The following is a 27,342-nucleotide window of genomic DNA, read 5'->3' as shown; positions in this document are numbered from 1 at the left end:
GAATAAAAAAAACTATGAATATAATTCATTTTTATTATAAATTTTAGTGACCTTTTGTGGGAAGCTAGCTTGTTTTGATTTGGTGGCCAATTCTGTGCTTGATTTTTGACTGAATTTGAAATATCATGTGGTGCAACCACTGCAGAGTATTTTCCATTATAGATATATATGACCCAGATTGGCAGTTTTTGTGCTTTTATATTCAATTGATGCCACATAAAATACTTTCAGTATAATTTGGAATAGATTTGTATGCAATTTGGGTCATTTCAGACGGTGTGTGTTTAATCAATATACAATATAAAAAAATAAAAAATAGCATCCACTCATCATGCGGTGCGACCATTAATAGCCATAACTGTATCAAATTAAAAATAAAATATCTCATGTCTGTAGCTGAAATATGAATCACTGCTACAATATGCGTAAGTGAATGATATTTTATCAGTTTTATGCAATTTACAGAAAAAATAAGTCTGCTAACTTTTTATAGTTTATGATAGAACAAAAATATGAGGATGTTAAGGAAATGAATTAATTTTAATATAAATCATGGTCGCACTACATGACATTTAAGGACATGGCCAATTCATCTAGATGAAAAATACTAAAATCACTTAATTTATTTTTTATGTATAATATATAAAGATATAATTATTTTTAGCATTTTATATATATATATACACACACATTAAGAATAGTGGAATAACTTTTATGGTACATTCTATTGACAGTTTTTGTTTTTGTTTTCAAGTTAGTTTAACTACCAACTATGTGAAAACAATGACAAAAACATGGAAAAATAACATTTAACAAAATTATAATTAACATAAAAATGATGATACTTTTAAATTAATTATAAAAATAAATATGATTAATAACAACATGTATATAAATAGATATAATAAAATATAAAAATAAATACAAATCTTTTAATTATATTTTAATGCGATGTTTACATAACTGAATAATATTTGAAGGCTATGTTCTATTGTTTTATTTCATTATTTAATATTATTTTTAATACATTAATAATTATATAAAAATTATAATATTTGTAATTTATTAATCTATTAATAATTAATTATTTAATAACAATTAACATTATTTACTAAATATTTTATTTTTAAAAAGTAAAAAAAAAAAGAAAATACAATAGTTTGTCTATGGTACAGAAGTGTACTGAATGTATACTTATGTATTAAAGACAAGATAAAACTGTTATGTTCAAATAGATCTGTGCATTAGTGTAAATACAACCTTTAGTGAATACAGCATTTCTACAATAGGAATAGTGACTGAAAATATTTTAAATATTTTTTTTTTGGTGACTGAGTTTAAGAGCAGACCAGAAAACAAACATCACACTATCACTCATTTACACTATTAGCCTCACTGGATTACCAGTAAACCTCTTTACTCCTCTCTTAAGAACGAGTGGATTAGTGCGTATTGACATCAGCGGGGGGTGATCTCCTGACCCCGTGACCCCAGGGTCACCTGACCCCTCCTGGCTCGTGCCTTTAAAAGACCAGAGATCATTGTCACAGGTCGTGTTGGCTGTGTTTACCTGCTGTCGCTGCTGAGCCAGTTGATCCTCGAGCTGCTTGACCTTCGACCTCTCCAGATCCACCTGGTGGGCGCAGTCCTCGCGCAGACGCCGGCCGCTGTCCTGCAGCTCTCGCACGCTGAACTCGTGCTCTGCGCGCATCTCTCGCTGCAGCCGCTGCGTCTAAACGAGGAGCAGACGAACACCTCAGAAACACAATCAAACCACTCTGAAGATCATTCAGAGGATTCAGACTCACCTCCATCTCAGCGTGAGCTAAAGCTTTCTCTCTCTTCTCCAGATCAGAAAGAGTCTTCTGCAGCTGCTCCTCCAGAAGATTATACTCCATTTCCTGAAAAAACAATGACAAAAAAAAAATATATATATATATATAAAAAAGAATTTAAAATGAAATATAAAAATAATCATAAATATAGCTAAAAACATTTATTTATAATTAGTGGTGGGCCGTTATCGGCGTTAACGTGCTGCGTTAACGTGAAACTCTTATCGCGCGATAAAAAAAATATCGCCGTTAATCTATTCTCAAATTTGGGTTGGGAGCTGGGTCTAAACTACGCAAGCTATGATGACTTTCACCTTGATAGTTTAACGCGGATGTATACCGAAGACTATAGAATATGTTCGCGCGTTTAGGTCTCCTCCGCCAAAACACAGACGGGATCGCGTCGTCCTCCATTCATAAAAACCGGATCTACTATAGCGAAATGCCACGTAAATTCGTCGTTTTTTGGATTAAAAATCGAATGTTGGTCAGTCACTTAATTCAAATCGCGATATGGACTAGTGTATGTGAAAACTGAAATGCAAAAAGACCGTTTTAAGATGAATCCGATATGTTCCGTTTGCCTAGCTGTATGTATGCATTGCGGAGACGAGCTTTTACTACACGCATACTGAAACACACGTGACGCTCCCGGTAATTTTTGGCATTTTCATCTTACATGAACAGATAAACTCAATCTCCCAAACTGCTGTGAGTGTCACTTTTACCGTTTCATTTGAGAAACCTAGCATCATATCATACTGTATGACACAGAAACTTCACGGCAACCTGTCAAAATAAAAGTACGGTGTAACATGTAATGGGCTGGGTAGGTGTTGACGTTAAAAAAACACAATCTAATAGGTAGAAAAAATAATTTCATTGTTAGTTAGTTAGTAAACACAAGTACATCTAATTGAACATAATTTATTTTCATCAACAAATTATCATAGAACATCTTTATGAGCTTTATGATCCATTCTCAAAGACTTTAAGTCATTATTTGGGTAGCACACATATTCTGAATGCCTTCAGCAGAATTCAAATTAGCCATTTTAATCTAGATTAATCTAGATTAATTCCAAGATTTAATCTAGATTAATCTAGATTAAAAAAATTAATCTATGCCCACCCCTATTTATAATCCAGCAGCAATACAGATCAAACAGCACATTACACACAATTTTATAAAGCTGCATCATGCAAGACTTGATTTTATTTTGTCTTCTGAAGGGCAGCACTAAATGAAAAAAATATGATATTTAGGCAAAATAAGAAACATGTACACATCTCCATTCTGTTCAAAAGTTTTCACCCCCGGCTCTTAATGCATGGTTTTTCCTTCTGGAGCATCAGTGAGTGTTTGAACCTTCTGTAATAGCTGCATATGAGTCCCTCAGTTGTCCTCAGTGTCAAAAGATGGATCTCAAAATCATACGGTCATTGTTGGAAAGGGTTCAAATACACAAAAGTGCTGGAAAAACATTTTTTTAATATAATGTGTGCAAAAATTTGCATTTTTAGTATCTCACAACTCATAGGTGGTGCTGTTTTCAACTTTGGCATGGACCCTCAGATCACAGTGTTGATGAAGTTTACCAAGTTTCGTTTCAACTGATCAAAGTTTGGCTGAGATACAGCCTCTGAACCAATTCTGGCTCGACCTAGTTAAGTTTGCGACATTATAACTTTTGAACAAAGGTGAATTAAAAAATTTGTTCTCTGCAGCTCAGTCCAGAGATCATCTGAGCCAATTTTGGGAAGAATTGGATCAATTTACAAGGAGGAGTAGCAAAAAAACAATATTGTACGTTTCAAAATGGCCGCTTTTGTAATGGGTAAAGTCTAAATGTAAGCTATTGAATGTGATTAGCATGAGGAGAGGAATCAGCTGTAATAAGTTTAATTTTTCTAGAATTAGGGGTTCAAGAGTTATTACCAAGAAAATGTACAGATACAATAGGGGCTTTAGCCCTTTGGGATTAACTGTTGGACTAACTGTTCAAAAGTTATAAGCAAAATTGTGCATTTTTGGTATCTCATGACCCATAGGTGGTGCTGTTTCCAACTTTGGCATGGACCCTCAGATCAAGGTGTTGATGAGTCATGCCAAGTTTCATTTTGATTGATCAAAGTTACAGCCTCTGAACCAATTTTGGCTCAACCTTGTTAAGTTTTGTGACATTATAACTTTTGAACAAAGGTGAATAAAACAAATCCGCTCAGTCATATCTGTGCAGCTCAGTCCAGAGATCATCTGAGCCAGTTTTGGGAAGAACTGGATTAGTTTGCAAGGAAGAGTAGCAAAAAAAAAAAAAAAAAAACAGAATACTGTACTTTTTCAAAATGGCCGCTACTGTAATGGGTAAAGTCTAAATGTAAGCTATTGAATGTGATCAGCATGAGGAGAGGAATCAAGTGTACTAAGTTTCATTTTTTCTAGAATTAGGGGTTCAATAGTTATTACCATTTAAATGTTGAATTTTTGAACTAGTGGTGGCATTACAGAGTTGGTCCTAGACACCACGAATTTTGTCAGATCACTATTCATAGCCATCACTACAAGTGTGCCAAATTTCACAAATTTACTATGTTCCCTTCATAGGCCTGCCATAGACTCCCATTGGACAAAATGAATAAGAAAAAGTAGAAAACATACAGATACAATAGGGGCTCTAGCCATTTGGGCTTGGCCCCTAAATATAGCTGCAAGCAGACACCAATATAATGATTTTCAGACTAACTGTTCAAAAGTTATAAGCAAAATTGTGCATATTTGGTATCTCATCACCCAACTTTGGCATGGACCCTCAGATCAAGGTGTTGATGAGGCTTACCAAGTTTCGTTTCAACTGATCAAAGTTTGGCCGAGATACAGCCTCTGAACCAATTCTGGCTCGACCTTGTTAAGTTGTGACATTATAACTTTTGAACAAAGGTGAATAAAAAAAATAAATTCAGTCATATCTGTGCAGCTCAGTCCAGACATCATCTGAGCCAATTTTGGGAAGAATTAGATCAACTTTCAAGGAGGAGAAGCAAAAAAACAGAACTGTACTTTTCAAAATACCTGCTACTGTAATGGGTAAAGTCTTAATGTAAGTTATTGAATGTGATCAGCATGAGGAGAGGAATCAGCTGTACTAATTTTATTTTTTCTAGAATTAGGGGTTCAAGGCCATCACTACAAGTGTGCCAAATGTCATCATTTTCCTATGTTCTGTTCATAGGGCTGCCATAGACTCCCATTGGATGAAAATAATAAGAAAACATAGATACAATAGGGACTACAGCACTAAAAATTCACATATATATATATAAATATAATTAAATATAAAAAATATTTTCCTGACTTCCTGAAAAACAAAAACATCTCAGGTGAACTAATCCTGTTATGGGTTTCTGAAACAATCCTCAGTGTCTGACCTTCTTCTTGATGAGCGCCTCCCGCTGGTGATCTCTCTTCCTCCACTCCTCCGCCAGCGCCTGCATGTGACTCAACTCCTTCTGCTTCAGCTGAGGACAAAACAAACACAACAACACATTATTAATGCAAGACAAAATATATTAAAGCAAACAAATTCTAGTAGACATCCATAGCATTTTATTTGTTCCCTGAAGATCAACACTTCTGTAAATGACCTCCGTTATGATTGGTTAAACTTAATTATTTTACCAAAATAAGAGAGAAAATAATAGTAGTTGAATTTATGAATAAAACTTTACATCCCCTTGATTCTTAATACTGTGTTGTTGCCTGAATGATCCACAGCTGTGTTTTTTGTTTAGTGATAGTTTTTGATGAGTCCCTTGTTTGTCCTGAACAGTTAAACTACCCCTTTAGTTTTCATGCCCACAAATTCCTTGGTTTTTCAGCATTTTTGTGTATTTGAACCCTTTCCAACAATGACTGTATGATTTTGAGATCCATCTTTTCACACTGAGGACAACTGAGGGACTCATATGCAACTATTACAGAAGGTTCAGACACTCACTGATGCTCCAGACGGAAAAAACATGCATTGGTGGGGTGGGGGGTTGAAAACTTTTGGAATTTGAAGATCAGGGCAAATTTAACTGGTCTTCTGGAGGGCAGTAGTAAATGAAAAAATATGATATTCAAGCAAAAAAAGAAAAATGTACACATCTCCATTCTGGTCAAAAGTTTTCACCCATGTTCATAAACATTTTACAAAATATTTTTTAAATCCAAAACGACTATAAAATTAAAGCCTTATGTCTAAATAAGTTATGTTCCAAATTTGAAGTTGACAGAAAAAAATGTGAGGTTCCTGTGAGACTTTATTTAGAGCGTTATACCACAAACAGCCACCAGGTGCCATCAAAATTCCATTTAATTTGTGTCTAAATTTCTCAAAAAAAAAAAAAAGACCAAATGTGGAATCTTGAGACAATATGTATTTTGTCAAGATTATAAAAAATTTTGATTATAAAAGATGTTTTTTTAAAATGACACTTGACTCCACCCACTAGATTTTAAAGTGCCATTTTCATGGTAAAGGAATGTCTGATTTATAAATGGTAATTCTGAGGTTTCAAGCTTTAAAATTATATATAATTTATGATGATTACTAAAATATGTGATCAACAATGACAACGAAACGAAGAGTGCCGGTGACACTTACAGGGTTAAGCAACTTAACTAATTATAACTGGTTTATAAACATTATTTGAAACATTTTATTGCTTCGAATAAACATGCATTAGTCATATTTTGCTCAGTGCACCCTCTTGGCATCAGGAGAGAAGCCAAAAGCTTATTTAAATTTTAGCCCAACTAAAATTATGCAGTTTAAATTCAAATCATATTTAAGTACAAAATTTGAATTTCTTTTTCATTATTTTAGACAGCCCTAGTTAGTGCTTCTTTATAGCACCTTAATTAAAAATTGACAATGAAAATTGTTTTCGTGATACATTTGATATCTGATGTGTTCGATCTGAAATCAGTGACTGATGAACAGATCCACACCTGATTATCAAACAGATCCTCCTGCATCTCCTTCCACATTTCCAGCTCCAGCGCTGCCTTGTACTCCAGGGTCTCTCGAGGTCGAGTGACAGTCTCCGCCCCTTTGGGACCCTGAGGAGGAGGAGCCAGAGCTGCCGTCGGCCCCTGATGAACAAACATTACCAATAATTCTGCTGTGCAAGCCAAATCAACATTCAGGTACAGAACAAGAGCTGGAGTCAGTAATCAATTGAAAGTGCCGCACCTGTGACGATTCAGAGACGAGGACGTCTTGAGCCTTCACTAACCCCAGATCTTCAAGAACGCTGGCATAACAGAGCTCAGCCAACTTCTCAGACCTACACACACACAATTCAGTTTAAACATCAAATGCAAATGTATTTCCACCACGAGATAAAACAGGAAATCATGATGTAATCTTTAAACTGCCGCTCAAAAGTCTGTGATTAGTAAGATTTGTAATGTTTCTTAAATGAGTTTCTTCTACTCATCAAGGTGGCATTTATTTGATTAAAAATACCGAAAAAGCACATTAATATTGCAAAATGTTTTTACAATCTAAAATAATGGTCTTTATTTTACTATACTTTAAAATATAATTTATTCCTGAATTGCAAAGGTGAATTTTCATCAGCCGTTACTCCAGTCTTCAGTGTCACATGATCCTTCAGAAATCACTCTAATACACTGATTTATTATTAGAATTATCAATGTTGAAAACTGTTGTGCTGCCTTTTAGAACCTGTGATTTTTTTTTTTCAGGATTCTTTGATGAATAAGTTAAAAAACAGTAAATCTTTTCTAACAATGTAATTCTATGCTATCACGTTTTATTAATTTAATACATCGTTGGTGAATAAAAGTATTTATTTCTTTCAAAAAAAGAAAATAAAAATGTACTGACCCCAAACTTTTGAACAGCACTGTATATTGTTAGAAAATCTTTCTATTTTAAAAACTTGCTGTTCTTTTGAACCTTTTATTGATCAAAGAAACCTGAAAAAATCTATTAAGCAGCACAATGTTTCCAACAGTGATAATAAATCAGCATTAAAATTAAAATTTAATTACAGATATAAATTACATTATGTACATTAAAATAGAAAAACATTCATAATGTTTTACAATACACATTTATTTCTGTATTTTTGATCAAATGAACACAGCCTTGATGAGCATAAGAAACTTATTTAAAAAAAAAACATAAAAAAATGTTACTGATCCCAAATGTTTGAGCTTTTTTCATAATTTTGTGTCTCAAAAATATGAGTTTGTATCACGCAATTATGACTTTTCTCAGAATTGCAAAAAAAAAGTTGCAATTATCTTTTCTATTTATTTAATCCATGGCAGAAACAAGCTTCAACAGACACAAATTGTTGTCATGTAGCCTAAAATTTTACTTGATGTGGTGAATCACATTTTGTCACTCCATAATTCGGAAAAAGCTTGCAACAGACAGGAAAAACTATGTTTTTATGGACACCTTTTTTGTGGAATAAAATGTTGTATGAAATCAAGCAAATTATATCTGAACAAATCCCTCTGTAAAATCCTTCAGGATATAGACAGGAACACAAATGTAAAGTGTGGTGTGTGTAAGTGCTGCTGAAGTGGAGATTTATGGCTCAGTGTAGGAGAAAAAAACTCTTGGCCTTTAAAAATCTGTATTGTGATTGAAATCTATTGACACAAATAGATAAAGTGCTATAAAAGAAAGACTTAACAGTGTCTTTGTATGTTTTCTTTCCACTAGTCTGAAAAAACACTTCATGAAAAACCAAAAAGCCCAAAATCTCAAACTTGACAGGTGCATGAAAAACTGCGTTTTTGCCTGCAGTGTCTCCCTTAAGGTTGTTTGGTTCCCAAAATTATACAAAATATCTTTTTTTGCTACAAAAAAAGAAAAAAGATGACAGAATGGTAATTTTTGGGTAAGCTATCCCTTAAATAAATAAATAAATAAACGCAAAGGTTTTTTCTTATATGTGACCCTGGACCACAAAACCAGTCATAAGGTTAAATTTGACAAAACTGAGATTTATACATCATATGAAAGCTCAATAAATAAGCTTTTTATTGATGTATGGTTTGTTAGGATAGGACAATATTTGGCTGAGATACATCTATTTGAAATCAGAAATCTGAGGATGCAAAAAAATCAAAAAGACTGAGAAAATCACCTTTAAAGTTGTCCAAATTAGGTTCTTAACAATGCATATTACAAATCAAAAATTACATTTTGATATGTTTACAGTTGGAATTTTACAAAACATCTTCATGGAACATGAACTTTACTTAATTTCTTAATGATTTTTGGCATAAAAGAAAAATCAAAAATTTTGACCCATGCAATGTATTTTTGGCTATTGCTACAAATATACCCCAGCAACTTAAGACTGGTTTTGTGCTCCAGGGTCACATATAAAAGCCCTACTGAATAATAATGCAATGAACCTTTTTGTTATAATACAAGGGCAACATTTAGGAAAAAAGAATTTTAATTTTATTAAAATTTTCTAGTTTTGTTTATTTTCTATTCTATTTAATTCTACTTCTCTTATATTTCTTTTTCTTCCTGATCAAACTGTTACAATGCAAACATGTTGTTTGTCCATAATATACATTTAATCATTCTTATATTTTTAAATCAAAATTTTTGAGCACTGTGTGTTTTAAGGTGGCCATCTAGAGGTGATTTCTATGTGCTGCAGGTACAATGTCCTTCTGGGATTGAACAGAATATGATTCAACACTTCCCGCTGTGCTCTCATGAACATCTTACACTGCTCATTAGAATTTAGATAAGCCTTTTTCATTGGCAAATCTGCACAAACCCGTCTGCTTTCGTGATGGGAATCCTCTCCGAACAGCTCTGTCTCCAGCGCTGCTGGCCGGACGAGTCGAGGAAGCGTGTTTTCTCTGAGCTGAGGAGACGAGACAGCTGAATGCTGACAGAACCCAGCAGAACATCTCCAGAACTCGGCTCTCTGTGCCACATCTCCACCATCAGAGGAACCCTGAACACAGACAAGGATTCACAATCAAATTAAGACAGCAGCTTTTTTCCCCTTCTAACTAAAACAACTTATACTAATGTTTCAGGTATTGAAATAGTTCAGTTTTGTATGTAATGGCAACGTGATTATATTTGGTTTTGTTTTTAGTACGTTAATTTAGAAAAACCGTTTGGAGCATTTTTTGTTTGTTATATGTGACCCTGGACCACAACACCAGTCTTAAGTCAAAAACGCATTGTATGGGTCAAAATTATTGATTTTTCTTTTATGCCAAAAATCATTACAAGATCATGTTCCATGAAGATTTTTTGTAAAATTCCTACTATAAATATATCAAAATGTAATTTTTGATTAGTAATATGCATTAAGAACTTCATTTGGACAACTTTAAAGGTGATTTTCTCAGTATTTTCAATTTTTTGCACCCTCAGATTACAGATTTTCAAATAGATGTATTGTCCCATCCTAACAAACCATACATCAATAGAAAGCTTATTTATTGAGCTTTCATGTGATGTATATATCTCAGTTTTGTCAAATTTAACCTTATTGTGGTTTTGTGGTCCAGGGTCACATATAAGTTTTTTTTGTTGTTTTTTTGTTTTTAATGAACAGCGCCCAGCAGAAGACAGATCATAATCTGTTTGATCAATTTGTCTTCTCAAATCACCACAACTTTTCTAAAATAAAATTTAAAGATAATAAACAATTCAAGTATAAAACAATGTTAGTTTAAATGTTAAACCTAGATACATTGGCGCTATTCTGCGCATATGCAATTGTTTGTGGAGAGTCAAAATTGTGATATAAACTTAGAATTGTGAGAAATGAAGTCAGAATTGATACAATTCACAATTTGCGAAAATTCTCGCAACTCGCAAAATTCTGAGAAATGAAGTCAAAATTGTGATATAAACTTAGAATTGTCAGAAATTAAGTCAGAATTTATATAAACTTGCAGTTCTGAGAAATGAAGTCAGAATTGATACAACTCGCAATTTGGAAGTTATAAAGTCAGAATTGTGATATAAACTTAGAATTGTCAGAAATTAAGTCAGAATTGATACAAACTCGCAGTTCTGAGAGATGAAGTCAGAATTGATACAATTCACAATTTGCGAAAATTCTCGCAACTCGCAAAATTCAGAAAAAATGAAGACAAAATTTTGAGAAATGAAGTCAAAATTGTGATATAAACTCGAAATTCTAAAAAATGAAGTTGGAATTGCGTGATATAGACTCGCAAGTGTGAGTTACTAAGTCAGAATTGTGAGATATAAACATGCAATTTCCGCCACCGAGTAAAAAATTAAAATAAAAGGTTATTGCGACTTCTCACAATTCTGACGTTTTTTCTCAGAACTGTGAGATATAAACTCACAATTGCATGTTCTAAAGTCAAAATTGTGATATAAACGCAAAATTCGGAGAAATGAAGTCAGAATCGCGTGATATAAATTTGCAATTGCAAATTATAAAGTCAGAATTCCAAGATATAAACTCGCAATTCTAAGAAATAAAGTCAGAATTGTGATATAAACTTAGAATTGTCAGAAATTAAGTCAGAATTGATACAAACTCGCAGTTCTGAGAGATGAAGTCAGAATTGATACAATTCACAATTTGCGAAAATTCTCGCAACTCGCAAAATTCTGAGAAATGAAGTCAAAATTGTGATATAAACTTAGAATTGTCAGAAATTAAGTCAGAATTTATATAAACTTGCAGTTCTGAGAAATGAAGTCAGAATTGATACAACTCGCAATTTGGAAGTTATAAAGTCAGAATTGTGAGACATAAACTCAAAATTCAGAAAAAATGAAGACAAAATTTTGAGAAATGAAGTCAAAATTGTGATATAAACTCGAAATTCTAAAAAATGAAGTTGGAATTGCGTGATATAGACTCGCAAGTGTGAGTTACTAAGTCAGAATTGTGAGATATAAACATGCAATTTCCGCCACCGAGTAAAAAATGAAAATAAAAGGTTATTGCGACTTCTCACAATTCTGACGTTTTTTCTCAGAACTGTGAGATATAAACTCACAATTGCATGTTCTAAAGTCAAAATTGTGATATAAACGCAAAATTCGGAGAAATGAAGTCAGAATCGCGTGATATAAATTTGCAATTGCAAATTATAAAGTCAGAATTCCAAGATATAAACTCGCAATTCTAAGAAATAAAGTCAGAATTGTGATATAAGCTTGCAATTGCGAGTTATTAAGTAAGAATTGTGAGACATAAACGTGCAATTCTGACTTTATAACTCAAAATTGTGCGATTATATCTCACAGTTCTGAGAAAAAAGTTAAATTGTGAGATAAAAAGTCGCCATTACCTTTTTTATTTTTTATTCAGTGGCTGAAACGGGCTTCTATAGATCCAGTAGGATTTCTAGGGTAAAGCTGTGATCTCACCTGAGGAAAGTGTCCTGAAGCTGATTGGGAAGAGCGGCGAAATCAAAGGCGCAGTACGACTGCGGCAGAAACACCTCCGTGTTCTTCTTCACCTCCACCGCTGGACTCGTCATGATGGGAGCCGCGCTGCCGAAGAACTGGTAAGCGTATCTGCGACCGGAGGAAAACGCGTTACGATACGGTCAGGAACATGTTACAGAAGCACGTTAAAGCTCAGGCAGCGTGCCGCGACTCACCTGAGGACGCAGTTGATGGAGAAGCTGGTCCTGAGATCCCGGATGCTGCGCAGGTCCAGAGAGAAGCAGTAGTGGTGTGCGGAGGCAGGGATGGAGATCTTTGGAGCAGAAACAGAGACGGACGAATCTGCCACATCAGCTTCAGGCACTTCTGGGAAAGCAGGTACATCTGAAAGAACAACAGTTATTCATGAATTATGGAGAGATCTTTGCAACTTTAATAAGAGCTAAAAAGGACAAAACCAAATCTTATTTCATGATGAAATCAGATAAAAAAAGTTCATCAAGACCAACTTTAGGCTGGCTTGAGAAAGCCCAGCTTGAAAGTTTAATGCAGTTGTAAAAGCCTTTGTGAAAATGTAGATAGATGGATTACATAGATATTGTTGCTAGTATGATAATGATAACAAAGAAAAGCAGCTGTAAAGCCTTAATTTTTAACATTAACATAACATTTTTCTAGCATGTTAAGCATGTTACTAGTGTGTTTTAGCATGTTTTTTAGCATAATTAGCAAGTTTTAAAAGTTTTCAAAACTTTTAAAATTTAAGTAGTTTTAAAAAGTTAAAAGTTTGAATGTTTTGAAGGCAATACAGTTTGTCAAAGATAGAATGATAAAAAGAATGACGGGGTACCAACGTTGGTTGCTAAGGTGTTGCTATGCGGTTGCTAGGGTACCCAGGGTGGTTGCTAGGCTGTTGCTATGCAGTTGCTAGAGTACCCGGGACGGTTGCCGAGGTGTTGCTATGTGGTAGCCCCACCTATAAAATGTTTTTTTTTTTTCCTCAAGTTTTATTTTGATCAAATCCTGTGAATCTGTTTTCTATTAATTTTCCGTATTCCACTTTAATTGTTTCATTAAATCTTAATAATCAAAAGCATGTCTAATTAATTTCTAAAGATTAATTCAATTAAATAAAGAATTATTTTTTTTCTCAAGTTTTATTTTGATCAAATCCTGTGAATCTGTTTTCTATAAATTTTCTGTATTCCATTTTAATTGTTTCATTAAATTTTAATAATCAATTAACGCATGTCGAATTAATTTCTAAATATTAATTCAATTAAATAAAGATTTTTTTTTTCTCAGAAATTCTGTCTTGTGTAGTTATTTGTGATTTTCTTGTAAATAAATTCTGGTAAATCACTTCTCTGGGAAATATTTCTTAAATATTGTTTAATAATATTTTATTAGTAGTAGTACTATCATTACATGCTTTTACATTTCTGTTTGTATAAGAAACGACAATGTTTCGCTTTAACATAGGAGCCTAAATAAACAGCGTTAATACTAGGGTTGGGTATCATTTGAATTTAGCCAACGTTCGGTGGGCGTCACGTCTGAGGCTGAGACTATGTTGCTCGTGACACCTTGCTTGCAACATATTAGTTTATTACAGGGGTTCTCAACCTTTTTTACACAGTGCCCCCCTTCTTCTCGAGTAAATTTTGCAAGGCCCCCTATGCCTGACATTTCCTCTAAAGGCGTTTATTTTTAAACCTTTTTTATTACCAAAACATTTATTTTGCCTTTTTATTTTTCTACTGCATGTTATAAAAGAACTCAATTCAAACAAACCTTAAATTAAAACTAAACTTTTGAAAAGTAAAAAAAAAGAAAACCCTCTGCTCAGTTTCAACTTTTTAACATGTGTATATACACATATACAGATTTACAGCTCCTGAATTCTTTAATTCAGACATTCTTCATAAGTAAGTGAACCTCTCAAACATTCAACAGGGAGATGCCAAAAAACCACTCACTAAACCTGTCCAATTTGAACTGGACTGACTGAATATCTACTGTTTGTATTTATTATAAATAAACAAACAAATGAAAAATACAGTGAATACATTCTAAATCTGTTTATGCTGGTGCTAATATTTGCATAAACACTACTGACCCTGAAGATCCACCTCTATGGGTGAGCAGGACACTCACAAGACATTCATTTGGACAACTATGCAAATTTTTAGAAATTTCACGCAAAAATACTATGGAGCAGAGCCCAGAAATCAAGAATAGTTTGTGAATCAACAGCGGACTTATGTGTGCCTAATGTACGACTCCGATATATAAGAATAAATACATGTTTTTTAGCATAATTAGCAAGTTGTAAACATGTTTCTAGCATGCATGAAACATTTAAAATTTAAGTAGTTTTAAAAAGTTTGAATGTTTTGAAGGCAATACAGTTTGTCAGAGATAGAATGATAAAAAGAATGACGGGGTACCAACGTTGGTTGCTAAGGTGTTGCTATGCGGTTGCTAGGGTACCCAGGGTGGTTGCTAGGCTGTTGCTATGCAGTTGCTAGAGTACCCGGGACGGTTGCTGAGGTGTTGCTATGTGGTTGCCCTACCTATATAATGTTTTTTTTTTTTCTCAAGTTTTATTTTGATCAAATTTTTTACAATTCCCAAGCCTAGTTAATACCGGTCTAATCAAAATGTATTCTTAAAGTACCGCTACTAGTAAAATGCGGAATGGAATCTTTTTTTGATTGGTATTATGATATCTTTTTAGTACCAGTATATTGTGCAACACTACTGTGTACCAAAATAATACAAAAGCAGCACAGATTTATAATATATCAACACAGATGTTGGATTTTAAATTTTACAGATATGATAATAAAGTGTTTAAGACATAAAAAACCTATTCAACTAAAAGGTCTCCTGCAGAACTCTATAGGAAATATGACAATGAAAATTGCTGTTATTAATCCCATAAATTCTACATGTGCTTGAATACTTGCCATGTGTGGTGGGCGGAGCCTGTCTTTCATGTGCGGTGGGCGGAGCCTGTCTTTCATGTGTGGTGGGCGGGGCCTGTCTGCCATGTGCAGTGGGCGGAGCCTGTCTTTCATCACTGCACAGACTCTCAGCTTCGCTCTCAGAGTGTTGGGGTTCAGGAGAAACAGCTGGAGATCGGAAAGGCTGATCCAGTGATTTCCTAACTGGTGATGGGGTTATTAAGGCTCTGGGCTCCTCTGAGGGACGTTCATGAAGGCCGGCTCGAACGGGGCCTTTCTTTACTGGAGTTTTAGGTCCATTTTCAATGGCTGCGTCGAGCTGTTTACAAAAATATGCCTGTTAGAACACTGAAAGGCTGTAACTAATAACACTATAAAGATGACAACTTGAGCCTAGAAATAAGAAATAAAAGATAATTATTGAAGAGGCAATTCTAAATGCTTGTACGATTACAAATCAACTTATGGTGTTAGTAAATATTTCTTGCACTAAATTAAATTAAATGAGTGGCTATAATTTTCACATGCAAAATGACAAAAAAAATCCGAGCCAAGATGCTGAAAACAGGTGTATGCAAACATAGACTATCCTAGGTTAAAGAGATAGTTGTAAAATCTATTTTTTTTTTTTTTGGTGTTATACAAGTTCATAATGGTTATGTTTGGGTCTGGGAAGGAACTCCTGATTTCACAAGTATCTAAATATTAAATAAAACCATTAAAAAAAACTTTAACTGAAAAAAAAAAATGTATACGCTATCTACATATTCAATAAAACCATTAAAAAAACATTTCTGTTAATTAAAAGAAAAAATGAAAAAAAAATTGCTTTTTTTATACTTTATAAAGGTTATTTTTTGGTCTGGGAAGGAACTTCTGATTTTACAGTTATCTAAATATTAAATAAAACCATCTTTTTTTTTTTTTCATTAAATAAAAAAATAAACTTTAACTGAAAAAAATTAATATGCTTTTTTGGGAACTTCTGATTTCTAAAGGCATTTAAATATTCCATAAATTAAACCATAACAAAAATTGTGTTAATTGAAAGAGACAAAAATTGTTTATAGTTCATAAAGGTTATTTTTGGTATGTGCAGGATACAATAAAACAACAACAAATTTTTTTTATAAAAGAATAATAAAAAAAAAAAATCAACCTTTAACTGAAAATAAATAAATAATAATAATATGCTTTTTTGGAGTTCATAAAGGTATTTTTGGTCTGGACAGGAACTTCTGATTCATCTAAATATTAAATAAAAACATAAAAAACATTTTCGTTAATTGAAAAAAAAAAAAAACTTTAACTGAAAAAAAAAATGCTTTTTTATAGTTCATAAAGGTAATTTTTGGTCTGGGAAAGAAACTTCTGATTTTACAGTTATCTAAATATTAAATAAAACCATCCATTTTTTTCTGTTAAATATAAAAATAAACTTTAACTGAAAAAAATAGTATGTTTTTTTGGGAACTTCTGATTTCTGAGATATCTAAATATTCAATTAAACCATAAAAAAAAAAAAATGTTAATTGAAAGAGAATTTTTTTTTTCAAAAACTTTAACTGAAAAAAAAAATGTTTTTTTTTTAGTTCATAAAGGTATTTTTGGTCTTGACAGGAACTTCTGATTCATCTAAATATTAAATAAAATCATAAAAAACATTTTTGTTAATTGAAAGAAAAAAAAAACTTCAACTGAAAAAAAAAAATCTGCTTTTGTTATAATTCATAAAGGTTATTTTTGGTTTCTGCTTTTTTTAGTTTATAAAGGTTATTTTTGGTCTTGGCAAGAATTTCTGAGGTCTCTAAATATTGAACAAAAAACATAAAAAAAAAATCATTTTTTGTTAATTTAAAGAAAAAATGCTTTTTTGATAGTTTAGAAAGGTTATTTTTTGGTCTGGGAAGGAACTTCTGATTTAACAGTTATCTAAATATTAAATAAAACCATCATTTGTTTTTGTTAAATAAAAAATAAACTTTAACAGAAAAAAATTAATATGCTTTTTTGGGGAACTTCTGATTTCTGAGGTATATAAATATTCAATAAAAACAAACATTTTTGTTAATTGAAAAAAAAAAACAACAACCTTTAACTGAAACAAAAAAAATATATATTATGCCAACCGAGTTCATAAAGGTTGTTTTTGGTCTGGGCATGAACTTGTGATTTCTGAGGTATCTAAATATTAAATAAAACCATAAATATAATTTTTATTAATTGATTAAAAAAAGAATATGCTTTTTTTCAAGTTAATAAATGTTATTTTTGGTCTGGGCAGGAGTTATCTTAATAATAAATAAAATTAAAATAAAAAAACTACTACTTTCGGCAAGTTCCCAAGGCCACATTGCTCATTTTTATTAACTATGTAGTCAGTTAAAGTACTTTATTTCAAGTAACAGTTTTTCAACTTTCTTATGATAGACCCATATGATCAGACCTGATTATTGGTATCCTCGGCTCTCAGCGTCACAGACACACCCACGGTCGGCTGGAGGTCCGGAGGGACAGTCTGCAGGCTGGGTTTGAGTCGGTGCGGGGGCTGCAGGATGAAAGCGCCCTCTATAGTGGAGGGATGTTTGGTCAGATCAGCGCTGCTCTTTATTAACCCACTGAGACTGACCTCAGTGCTGCCCAGAGACTGGTTTCCACAGCAGAGATGAATCTGTGCAAAACACATCCAACATCACATACTGCACATTCATCACTATTACTACAGACTGCATGTACATTTAGTGAGATTATCATTTAAAACGGACTATTGTTCTCGCACCAACAGGTGTGACACCCATTAAAATACATTTAATTGTTAGATCAATATTATTGCTGGGGGCCAATTTAGTAGTTGCTCTCTGTGATTTTGTAAGTGACGTTTCTTTCTATTTTAAAAGACAATATAGAAAATGTCATTTAATTTGACATACATAAATGAAAATATGGCTATTTTCTTATTCAAAGTTGATCTGGACAAGTACATGGAAACTATCTAAAGTTCAGTTTATCTTAAAAAAAAAAAACAGACCTCTATATTTATCCTATGTGTCCTCTATGTGTACATTTACACTATAGTAAAATTTGCAAACTCGTTCTGAAGAGTCAAATGATTCGCAAACTCGTTCTGAAGTCTCAAATGATTCGCGAACTCGTTCTGAAGACTCAAATGACTCGCGAACTCGTTCTGAAGAGTCAAATGATTCACAAACTCGTTCTGAAGTCTCAAATGATTCGCGAACTCGTTCTGAAGTCTCAAATGATTCGCGAACTCGTTCTGAAGTCTCAAATGATTCGCGAACTCGTTCTGAAGTCTCAAATGATTCGCGAACTCGTTCTGAAGTCTCAAATGATTCGCGAACTCGTTCTGAAGTCTCAAATGATTCGCGAACTCGTTCTGAAGTCTCAAGTGATTCGCGAACTCGTTCTGAAGTCTCAAATAATTAGCAAACTCGTTCTGAAGTCTCAAATGATTCGCGAACTCGTTCTGAAGACTCAAATGATTCACGAACTCGTTCTGAAGTCTCAAATGATTCGCGAACTCGTTCTGAAGTCTCAAATGATTCGCGAACTCGTTCTGAAGAGTCAAATGATTCACAAACTCGTTCTGAAGTCTCAAATGATTCGCAAACTCGTTCTGAAGTCTCAAGTGATTCGCGAACTCGTTCTGAAGACTCAAATAATTAGCAAACTCGTTCTGAAGTCTCAAATGATTCGCGAACTCGTTCTGAAGACTCAAATGATTCACGAACTTGTTCTGAAGACTCAAATGATTTGTGAACTCGTTCTAATGTCCCGAACTGACTCAAATGATTCGCAAACTCGTTCTAAAGACTCAAATGATTCGTGAACTCGTTCTGAAGAGTCAAATGATTCGCAAACTCGTTCTAATGTCCTGAACTGACTCAAATGATTTGCAAACTCGTTCTGAAGTCTCAAGTGATTCGCGAACTCGTTCTGAAGACTCAAATAATTAGCAAACTCGTTCTGAAGTCTCAAATGATTCGCGAACTCGTTCTGAAGACTCAAATGATTCACGAACTCGTTCTGAAGTCTCAAATGATTCGCGAACTTGTTCTGAAGACTCAAATGATTTGTGAACTCGTTCTAATGTCCCGAACTGACTCAAATGATTCGCAAACTCGTTCTAAAGACTCAAATGATTCGTGAACTCGTTCTGAAGAGTCAAATGATTCGCAAACTCGTTCTAATGTCCTGAACTGACTCAAATGATTTGCGAACTCGTTCTGAAGTCTCAAATGATTTGTGAACTCGTTCTGAAGTCTCAAACGATTCGCGAACTCGTTCTGAAGACTCAAATGATTCGCGATCTCGTTCTGAAGTCTCAAATGATTCGCGAACTCGTTCTAATGTCCCGAACTGACTAAAATGATTTGCGAACTCGTTCTAATGTCCCGAACAGACTCAAATGATTTGCGAACTCGTTCTAATGTCCCGAACAGACTCAAATGATTTGCAAACTCGTTCTGAAGTCTCAAATGATTCGTGAACTCGTTCTGAAGACTCAAATGATTCGTGAACTCGTTCTGAAGACTCAAATGATTCGCGAACTCGTTCTGAAGACTCAAATGATTCGCGAACTCGTTCTAATGTTCCGAACTGACTCAAATGATTCGTGAACTCGTTCTGAAGACTCAAATGATTCGCGAACTCGTTCTAATGTTCCGAACTGACTCAAATGATTTGCAAACTCGTTCTGAAGTCTCAAATGATTCGTGAACTCGTTCTGAAGACTCAAATGATTCACAAACTCATTCTAATGTCCCGAACTGACTCAAATGATTTGTGAACTCATTCTGAAGACTCAAATGATTCATGAACTCATTCTAATGTCCCGAACTGACTCAAATGATTTGCAAACTCATTCTAATGTCCCGAACTGACTCAAATGATTCGTGAACTCGTTCTGAAGACTCAAATGATTCGCAAACTCATTCTAATGTCCCGAAATGACTCAAATGATTCGTGAACTCATTCTGAAGACTCAAATGATTCATGAACTCATTCTAATGTCCCGAACTGACTCAAATGATTCGCAAACTCATTCTAATGTCCCGAACTGACTCAAATGATTCATGAACTCATTCTAATGTCCCGAACTGACTCTGTATCATTTCATTACAAATGTTACAAATCAGTACTGACCTGCAGACAGGGCTGCTGGCTGAGGAAGAGCCGCAAAACTCTGTCACTGCTGCGAATGCGGACGGACGCTCGCTCAGGCTCAAAGTTTGGACTGAGGAGGTTCTGGAAAGGTTCACTGGTGACGTCGTTCCCCAGTAGAGTGTAATAGAAGAAGAACTCAGAGCCCTCGCTGGACAGCTTAGTCGAGCTGGAGATCAACTGATGAGGAGAAAAATGTGTAGTTGATTCATTATGTCCATTAAATAAGTACAAATATAGTGATGAGACTGAAAAACAACAGCAGCTCCAGTACCTGCTCCAGTTTAGTAGCAAACGCAACCGTTACCGACAGCACAAACGTGTCGACGCAGACATCTTCAGGTCCGATCTGATGAAAACCTTCTTCCTCGTTCAGAACCGCTCTGAGTTTACCAGACTCCAGAGGAACCAGTGTTGGAGAACCTACAGAGTTACAGTGACTTCATTAATGAAACATTCATTAGAGTCAACATGAACAACACTCACCATCTGTTTATGGTTCATCACATTAATCAGCATTAAATTACTGTGTAACTACTGACATCAACGCAAACACAGCCTAAAACAATAACTGCGTTTTACTACAAGTTAACCAATGGTACATCAGTTTTGTTTTAGTATTATTTATATACTACTACATTTTTTTTATAAATATTCTGCATTACCTATTCATTTTATTTTAATAATTTTACATAATTTTTAGTAGTTTTGTTTGTGCTTTTGTAATTTTATTTATTTTTTATAATATTACAATTTAGCATTCATTTAAATTATTTTTACCTCAGTTTTCGTTACAGTTTTTACCAATATATTTATCAACTTTTTCTCAATAATATATGAATTAATATTAATAAAAAAAAACACGAATTTCAAGAGAGATAAATAAAACTAAGTAATATTTATTTTATTTTATTTTATTTCAGCCTACTAACAATTAACAAAAACATTTGAAATAATTGTTTTTATTATTATTTGGAAGAGACTATTATTATTTTTTATATTAAACAAAAGTGACAATAAAGACATTTATAATGTTAAAATATAATTCTACTAATTTAAAATGACTTTTTAAATTATAAATTATTACTTTTATTCATCAAAGATGCATTAAATTGCTCAAAAGTGACAGTAAAGACATTTATAATGTTAAAATATAATTTTATTAATTAGACATTACTTTTTTTAATAAATTAACACTTTTATTTGTAAGTATTTTTAAGCATTAAATTGCTCAAAAGTGACAGTAAAGACATTTTTAATGTTCAAATATATTTCTATTAATTAGAAATTACTTTTTATAAATTGTAAATTAATACTTTTATTCACCAAGGAGGCATAAATTAATTAAAAAATGACTTTAAATGATAAATTAATACATTTATTCATCAAGGATGCATTAAATTGCAAGAAAAAGTGACAGTAAAGACATTTATAATGTTAAAATATATTTCATTTAATTTGAAATTACTTTTCATAAATTGTAAACGAATGCTTTTATTCATCAAGAATGCATAAATTAGTTAGAAATTACTTTAATTATAAATTAATACTTATATTCATAAAGGACGCATTAAAAGTGAAATGTTTAATGTTAAAATTTATTTCTATTCATTAGAAATTACTTTTATAAATTGTAAATTAATACTTTTATTCATTAAGGACGCATTTAATTTGTCTAATTTGTTTTATTATACTTCACCCAAAAAAAAAAAATATATATATATATTATTTTTTATTTTATGTTGATTTTAACAACAGTGCCTTAAGAGACAGAACTGAACCAGCACTGACCTGAGACACAGAGTGGAAAAGCAAACATGCAAGTAGAACATGAAGCTTTGAAACCCATGAACAGAAGCAGAGAACAGAAGGAAAAATAGAAAATGCAAAGGAAACAACGACAGTTTCAAATGGAAAGAAAGCACAAACATTAGACGTGTTCATGTGTGTCAGGTACCTGGTCTTGGTGGAGCTTTCTTCGCCTTGAACTGCTCAGCTGCAGGTTTGGTGTCGTTTTCTAAGATCATGTTGATCAGCAGAGCAGGTTTTAGTTTTGTGTACTTACTACTGAGCAGAGGATACCATTTAGGAGCCTAAAGAAGACACAGAAGACATTTAAATAAGACAAAACTGCTTAAAAATACAGTAAAAATTGTAAAATATTATTACAAATTAAAATAACAGTTTTCTATATGAACATAAATTAAAATATAATTTATTTCTGTGATGCGCAGCTGAATTTTCAGCATCATTACTGCAGTCTTCAGTGTCACATGATCCTTCAGAAATCATTCTAATATACTGATTTTCTGATTATTATCAATGTGGAAGCAGGATACACAGCTTTAAAAGTTTGGATATAGAAGATTAAAAATTCAAAATAATATTTTTATTTATCAAGGATGCATTAAATTGATCAAAAGTGCCAGTAAAACATTTATAATGTTCCAAAAGATTTCTATATAATAAAAAAAAGGCTGTTCTTTTGATCTTTCTATTCATCTGTGAATCTTGAAAACTAAAATGTATGGCAGTTTCCACAAAAACATTGGTCATTATTGATAATAATCAGAAATGTTTCTTGAGCAGCAAATCAGTATATTAGAACGATTTCTGAAGGATCGTGTGACACTGAAGACTGCAGTAATGATGCTGAAAATACAGCTTTGGTTGCAGGAATAAAACACATTTTAACTGATATTCATGCAGAAAAGAGTCATTTTAATTTGCAAAAATATTTTACAATGTTTACTGTATTTATGAGCCTTGGTGAGCAGAAAAGACTGATTCACAAGAGACTTTAATAACATGAAAAATATGTGCACTGCTGCTCAAAAGTTTGGGATAAGTAAGATTTTAAATGTTTTTTAAAGACGTTTATTATGCACATCAGGGCTGAATATATTTGATCAAAAATACAGAAAAAAACCTGTAATATTGTAAAATGTTATTACAATATAAAATATTGCTTACTATTTTAATATACTTTAAAATATAATTTATTTCTGTGATGCAAAGCTGAATTTTCATCAGCATATTATAATGATTTCTGAAGGATCATGTGACACTGAAGACTGCAGTAATGATGCTGAAAATTCAGCTTTGATCACAGAAATAAATTACATTTGGACAGATATTCACACAGAAATTAGTTTTTTTAATTTGCAATAATATTTTGTCTACTATAAATGTTTACTGTATTTATGACCAAATAAATTGAGCCTTGGTGAGACTTTAATAACATAAAAAATATGTGCACTGCTGCTCAAAAGTTCGGGAACAGTACGATTTTAAATGTTTTTTAAAGACGTTTATTATGCACATCAGGGCTGAATATATTTGATCAAAAATACAGAAAAAAAACTGTAATATTGTAAAATATTATTACAATATAAAATATTAGTTACGGTTTTAATATACTTTAAAATATAATTTATTCCTGTGATGCAAAGCTGAATTATCATCAGCTGTTACTACAGTCTTCAGTGTCACATGATCCTTCAGAAATCATTCTAATATACTGATTTATTACTTTATTATCAATGTTGAAAACAGCTGTGCTGCTTAATTTTTTTTGGAACTTGTGATACTTTTTGTCCAGGATTTTTTTTTAATCAATAAAAGGTTCAAAAGAACAGCATTTATTTAAAATAGAAAGGTTTTATAACAATATACACTACTGTTCAAAAACTTGGGGTCAGTCAATTTGTATTCTTTCTTTTTCATACTTTTATTCATGTGCTAAATTGATAAAAAGTGATAGCATAGATTTACATTGTTAGAAAAGATTTAACATTTTGAATAAATGCTGTTCTTTTTAACTTGTTATTCATCAAAGAATTCTGAATAAAGTATCACAGGTTCCAAAAAAATATTAAGCAGCACAACTGTTTCTAACATTGATAATAAAAGTAATAAATCAGTATATTAGAATGATTTCTGAAGGATCATGTGACACTGAAGACTGGAGTAACAGCTGAGGACAATTCAGCATTGCATCACAGAAATATATTACATTTTAAAATATATTAAAAAACATTATTTTAGATTGTAATAACATTTTGCAATATTACAGTTTTTTTTCTGTATTTTTGATCAAATAAACACAGCCTTGATGAGCAGAAGAGACTTCTTTAAAAACATTACAAGTCTTACTGATCCCAAACTTAGAGCAATAGGACATTTATACAGTGTGCATAAGACAGTAGATGATCTGACCTGCTTGATCTCTTGCACTGATCTCAGATCGAGGATGATATATCCCACACACTCTCTGGCAGACGTGCTGGAGTCGACTGCATAACACTGTAGTTTGATGGGTGTTCGCTGGAGTCTGTGTGAGGAGCAACAGAGTGAGAGTCAAACACTGATGGATGATGGTCATGTTGAAGTGGATCAGACGAGCAGAACTCACCGATGTTGGTGCAGCGTCTTGCGGTCGAGCTCCCAGGCCAGTTCTGTGCAGAACTGTGGCTGTTCTTTGTGTTCTACAGGGTCTGTGGCCAAAGTCTCTCCGTCAAAGCGAGCCTCGACTATCAGGGTGTGCCGCAGACTCTTGGGAAACTGACGGCCTGATGAACACAACACAGATTAGTCATGATGCTTCAGAGGAATATAGACTGGAAAAGTGCTCAAAACATAAACAAACATTGAGCTACAGTGATTATAATACTCAAAAAATATACACTAGCCATGAAAAGTTATAAATAAGTCTGTTCTGCTTACCAAACCTTGCATGTATTTGATCAAAATAAAATTGTACAATATTATTAGAATTTAAAATAGCTGTTTTCTATGTGAATATCTGTTAAAATGTAATTTATTTCTGTGATCAAAGCTGAATTTTCAGCATCATTACTCTAGTCTTCAGTGTCACATGATCCATCAGAAATCATTCTAATATACTGATTTGCTGCTCAACAAACATTTCTGATTATTATCAGTGTTGAAAACATTTGTGCTGCCCAATATTTTTGTGGAAACTGTAATACACTACCATTCAAAAGAGTAAGTTAAAAAAAAAAAAAAGACATGAATACCCTTTATTCGTCAAGGATGCATTAAATTGATCAAAAGTGACATTAAAGACATTTATAAATGTTACAATATATTTTGATTAATTATAAATGATTTTTTAAAATTATATATTACTATTTTGATTCATCAAGGATGCATAAATTGATCAAAAGTGACAATAAGACATTTATAATGGTAAAATATATTTCTACTAATTAGAAATTGCTTCCTTAAATTATAAATCAACAGTTTTATTCATCGAAGATGCATTCAATTGAGAGACAGTAAAAATAAGAAATTTATAATGTTAAAATATAGTTCTATTAGTTAGAAATTACTATTTAAATTCATAAATTAATACTTTTATTTATCAAGGATGCATTCAATTGATCAAAAGTGACATTAAAGACATTTATAAATGTTACAATATATTTTGATTAATTATAAATGATTTTTTAAAATTATATATTACTATTTTGATTCATCAAGGATGCATTAAATTGATATTAAAGACATTTATAAATGTTACAATATATTTTGATTAATTATAAATTATTATTTTACACTATAAATTTATCAATTTTATTCATCAAGGATGCTTTAAATTTAGAGAAAGTAACAATAAGACATTTATAATGTTAAAATATAGTTCTATTAGTTAGAAATTACTTTTTAAAATCATAAATTAATACTTGTATTCATCAAGGATGCATTAAATTGATCAAAAGCGATATTATCATGTTGAAATATATTTCTATTAATTAGAAATTACTTTTTAAAATTATAAATTTATACTTTCATTCATCAAGGATGCATAAATTGATCAAAAGCGATATTAAAGACATTTATCAGGTTAAAATATTTTTTTATTAATTAGAAATTACTTTTTAAAATTATTAATTAATACTAATTAATCAAGGACACATTAAACTGTTCAAAAGTGACAGTAGAGACATTTATAATGTTAAAATATATTTCTATTAATTAGAAATTACTTTTTGATAAATTATAAATTAATACTTTCATTCATCAAGGATGCATAAATTGATCAAAAGTGACAATAAGACATTTATAAAGGTAAAATATATTTCTACTAATTAGAAATTGCTTCCTTAAATTATAAATTAATAGTTTTATTCATCAAGGATGCATTAAATTGAGAGACAGTAAAAATAAGACATTTATAATGGTAAAATATAGTTCTATTAGTTAGAAATTACTTTTTAAAATCATAAAATAATACTTTTATTTATCAAGGATGCATTAAATTGATCAAAAGTGACATTGAAGACATTTTTAATGTTGCAATATATTTTGATTAATTATAAATGATTTTTTTATTATAAATTAATATTTTGATTCTTCAAGGATGCATTAAATTGATCAAAATTGATATTAAAGACATTTTAAATGTTGCAATATATTTTGATTAATTATAAATTATTATTTTACACTATAAATTTATACTTTTTATTCATCAAGGATGCATTAAATTGAGAGACAGTAAAAATAAGACATTTATAATGTTAAAATATAGTTCTATTAGTTAGAAATCACTTTGTAAAATCATAAATTAATACTTGTATTCATCAAGGATGCATTAAATTGATCAAAAGTGACATTAAAGACATTTACAATGTTAAAATATATTTCTATTAATTAGAAATTACTTTTTGATAAATTATAAATTAATACTTTCATTCATCAAGGATGCATAAATTGATCAAAAGTGACAATAAGATATTTATAAAGGTAAAATGTATTTCTATTAATTAGAAATTGCTTCCTTAAATTATAAATTAATAGTTTTATTCATCAAGGATGCATTAAATTGAGAGACAGTAAAAATAAGACATTTATAATGTTAAAATATAGTTCTATTAGTTA

At 32.0% G+C, this 27,342-nt stretch overlaps 1 protein-coding gene across 1 annotated transcript in view; it reads right to left on the bottom strand.

Moving 5' to 3' along the window:
- cep120 (centrosomal protein 120) overlaps positions 1-27,342 on the bottom strand; it is a 48,354-nt gene that overhangs the window by 19,971 nt on the left and 1,041 nt on the right. The window contains exons 2-16 of the mRNA XM_073819337.1: positions 24,854-25,010; positions 24,658-24,772; positions 22,397-22,532; positions 20,714-20,862; positions 20,422-20,619; positions 17,705-17,929; positions 15,262-15,577; positions 12,505-12,673; positions 12,269-12,418; positions 9,666-9,848; positions 7,073-7,166; positions 6,829-6,972; positions 5,262-5,351; positions 1,809-1,901; positions 1,571-1,732 (exon numbers count right to left, since the gene is read on the bottom strand). Coding sequence (XP_073675438.1) covers positions 1,571-1,732; positions 1,809-1,901; positions 5,262-5,351; positions 6,829-6,972; positions 7,073-7,166; positions 9,666-9,848; positions 12,269-12,418; positions 12,505-12,673; positions 15,262-15,577; positions 17,705-17,929; positions 20,422-20,619; positions 20,714-20,862; positions 22,397-22,532; positions 24,658-24,772; positions 24,854-25,010 — 2,381 coding nt within the window. The remainder of the gene's footprint in view (positions 1-1,570; positions 1,733-1,808; positions 1,902-5,261; positions 5,352-6,828; positions 6,973-7,072; positions 7,167-9,665; positions 9,849-12,268; positions 12,419-12,504; positions 12,674-15,261; positions 15,578-17,704; positions 17,930-20,421; positions 20,620-20,713; positions 20,863-22,396; positions 22,533-24,657; positions 24,773-24,853; positions 25,011-27,342) is intronic.

The sequence above is a fragment of the Garra rufa genome, chromosome 15 (genome assembly GCF_049309525.1).
Source record: "Garra rufa chromosome 15, GarRuf1.0, whole genome shotgun sequence".
Classification (NCBI taxonomy): Eukaryota; Metazoa; Chordata; class Actinopteri; order Cypriniformes; family Cyprinidae; genus Garra; species Garra rufa.
The sequence above is the reverse complement of the archived record's forward strand: the minus strand, read 5'-3'. Positions and strand labels throughout refer to the sequence as shown.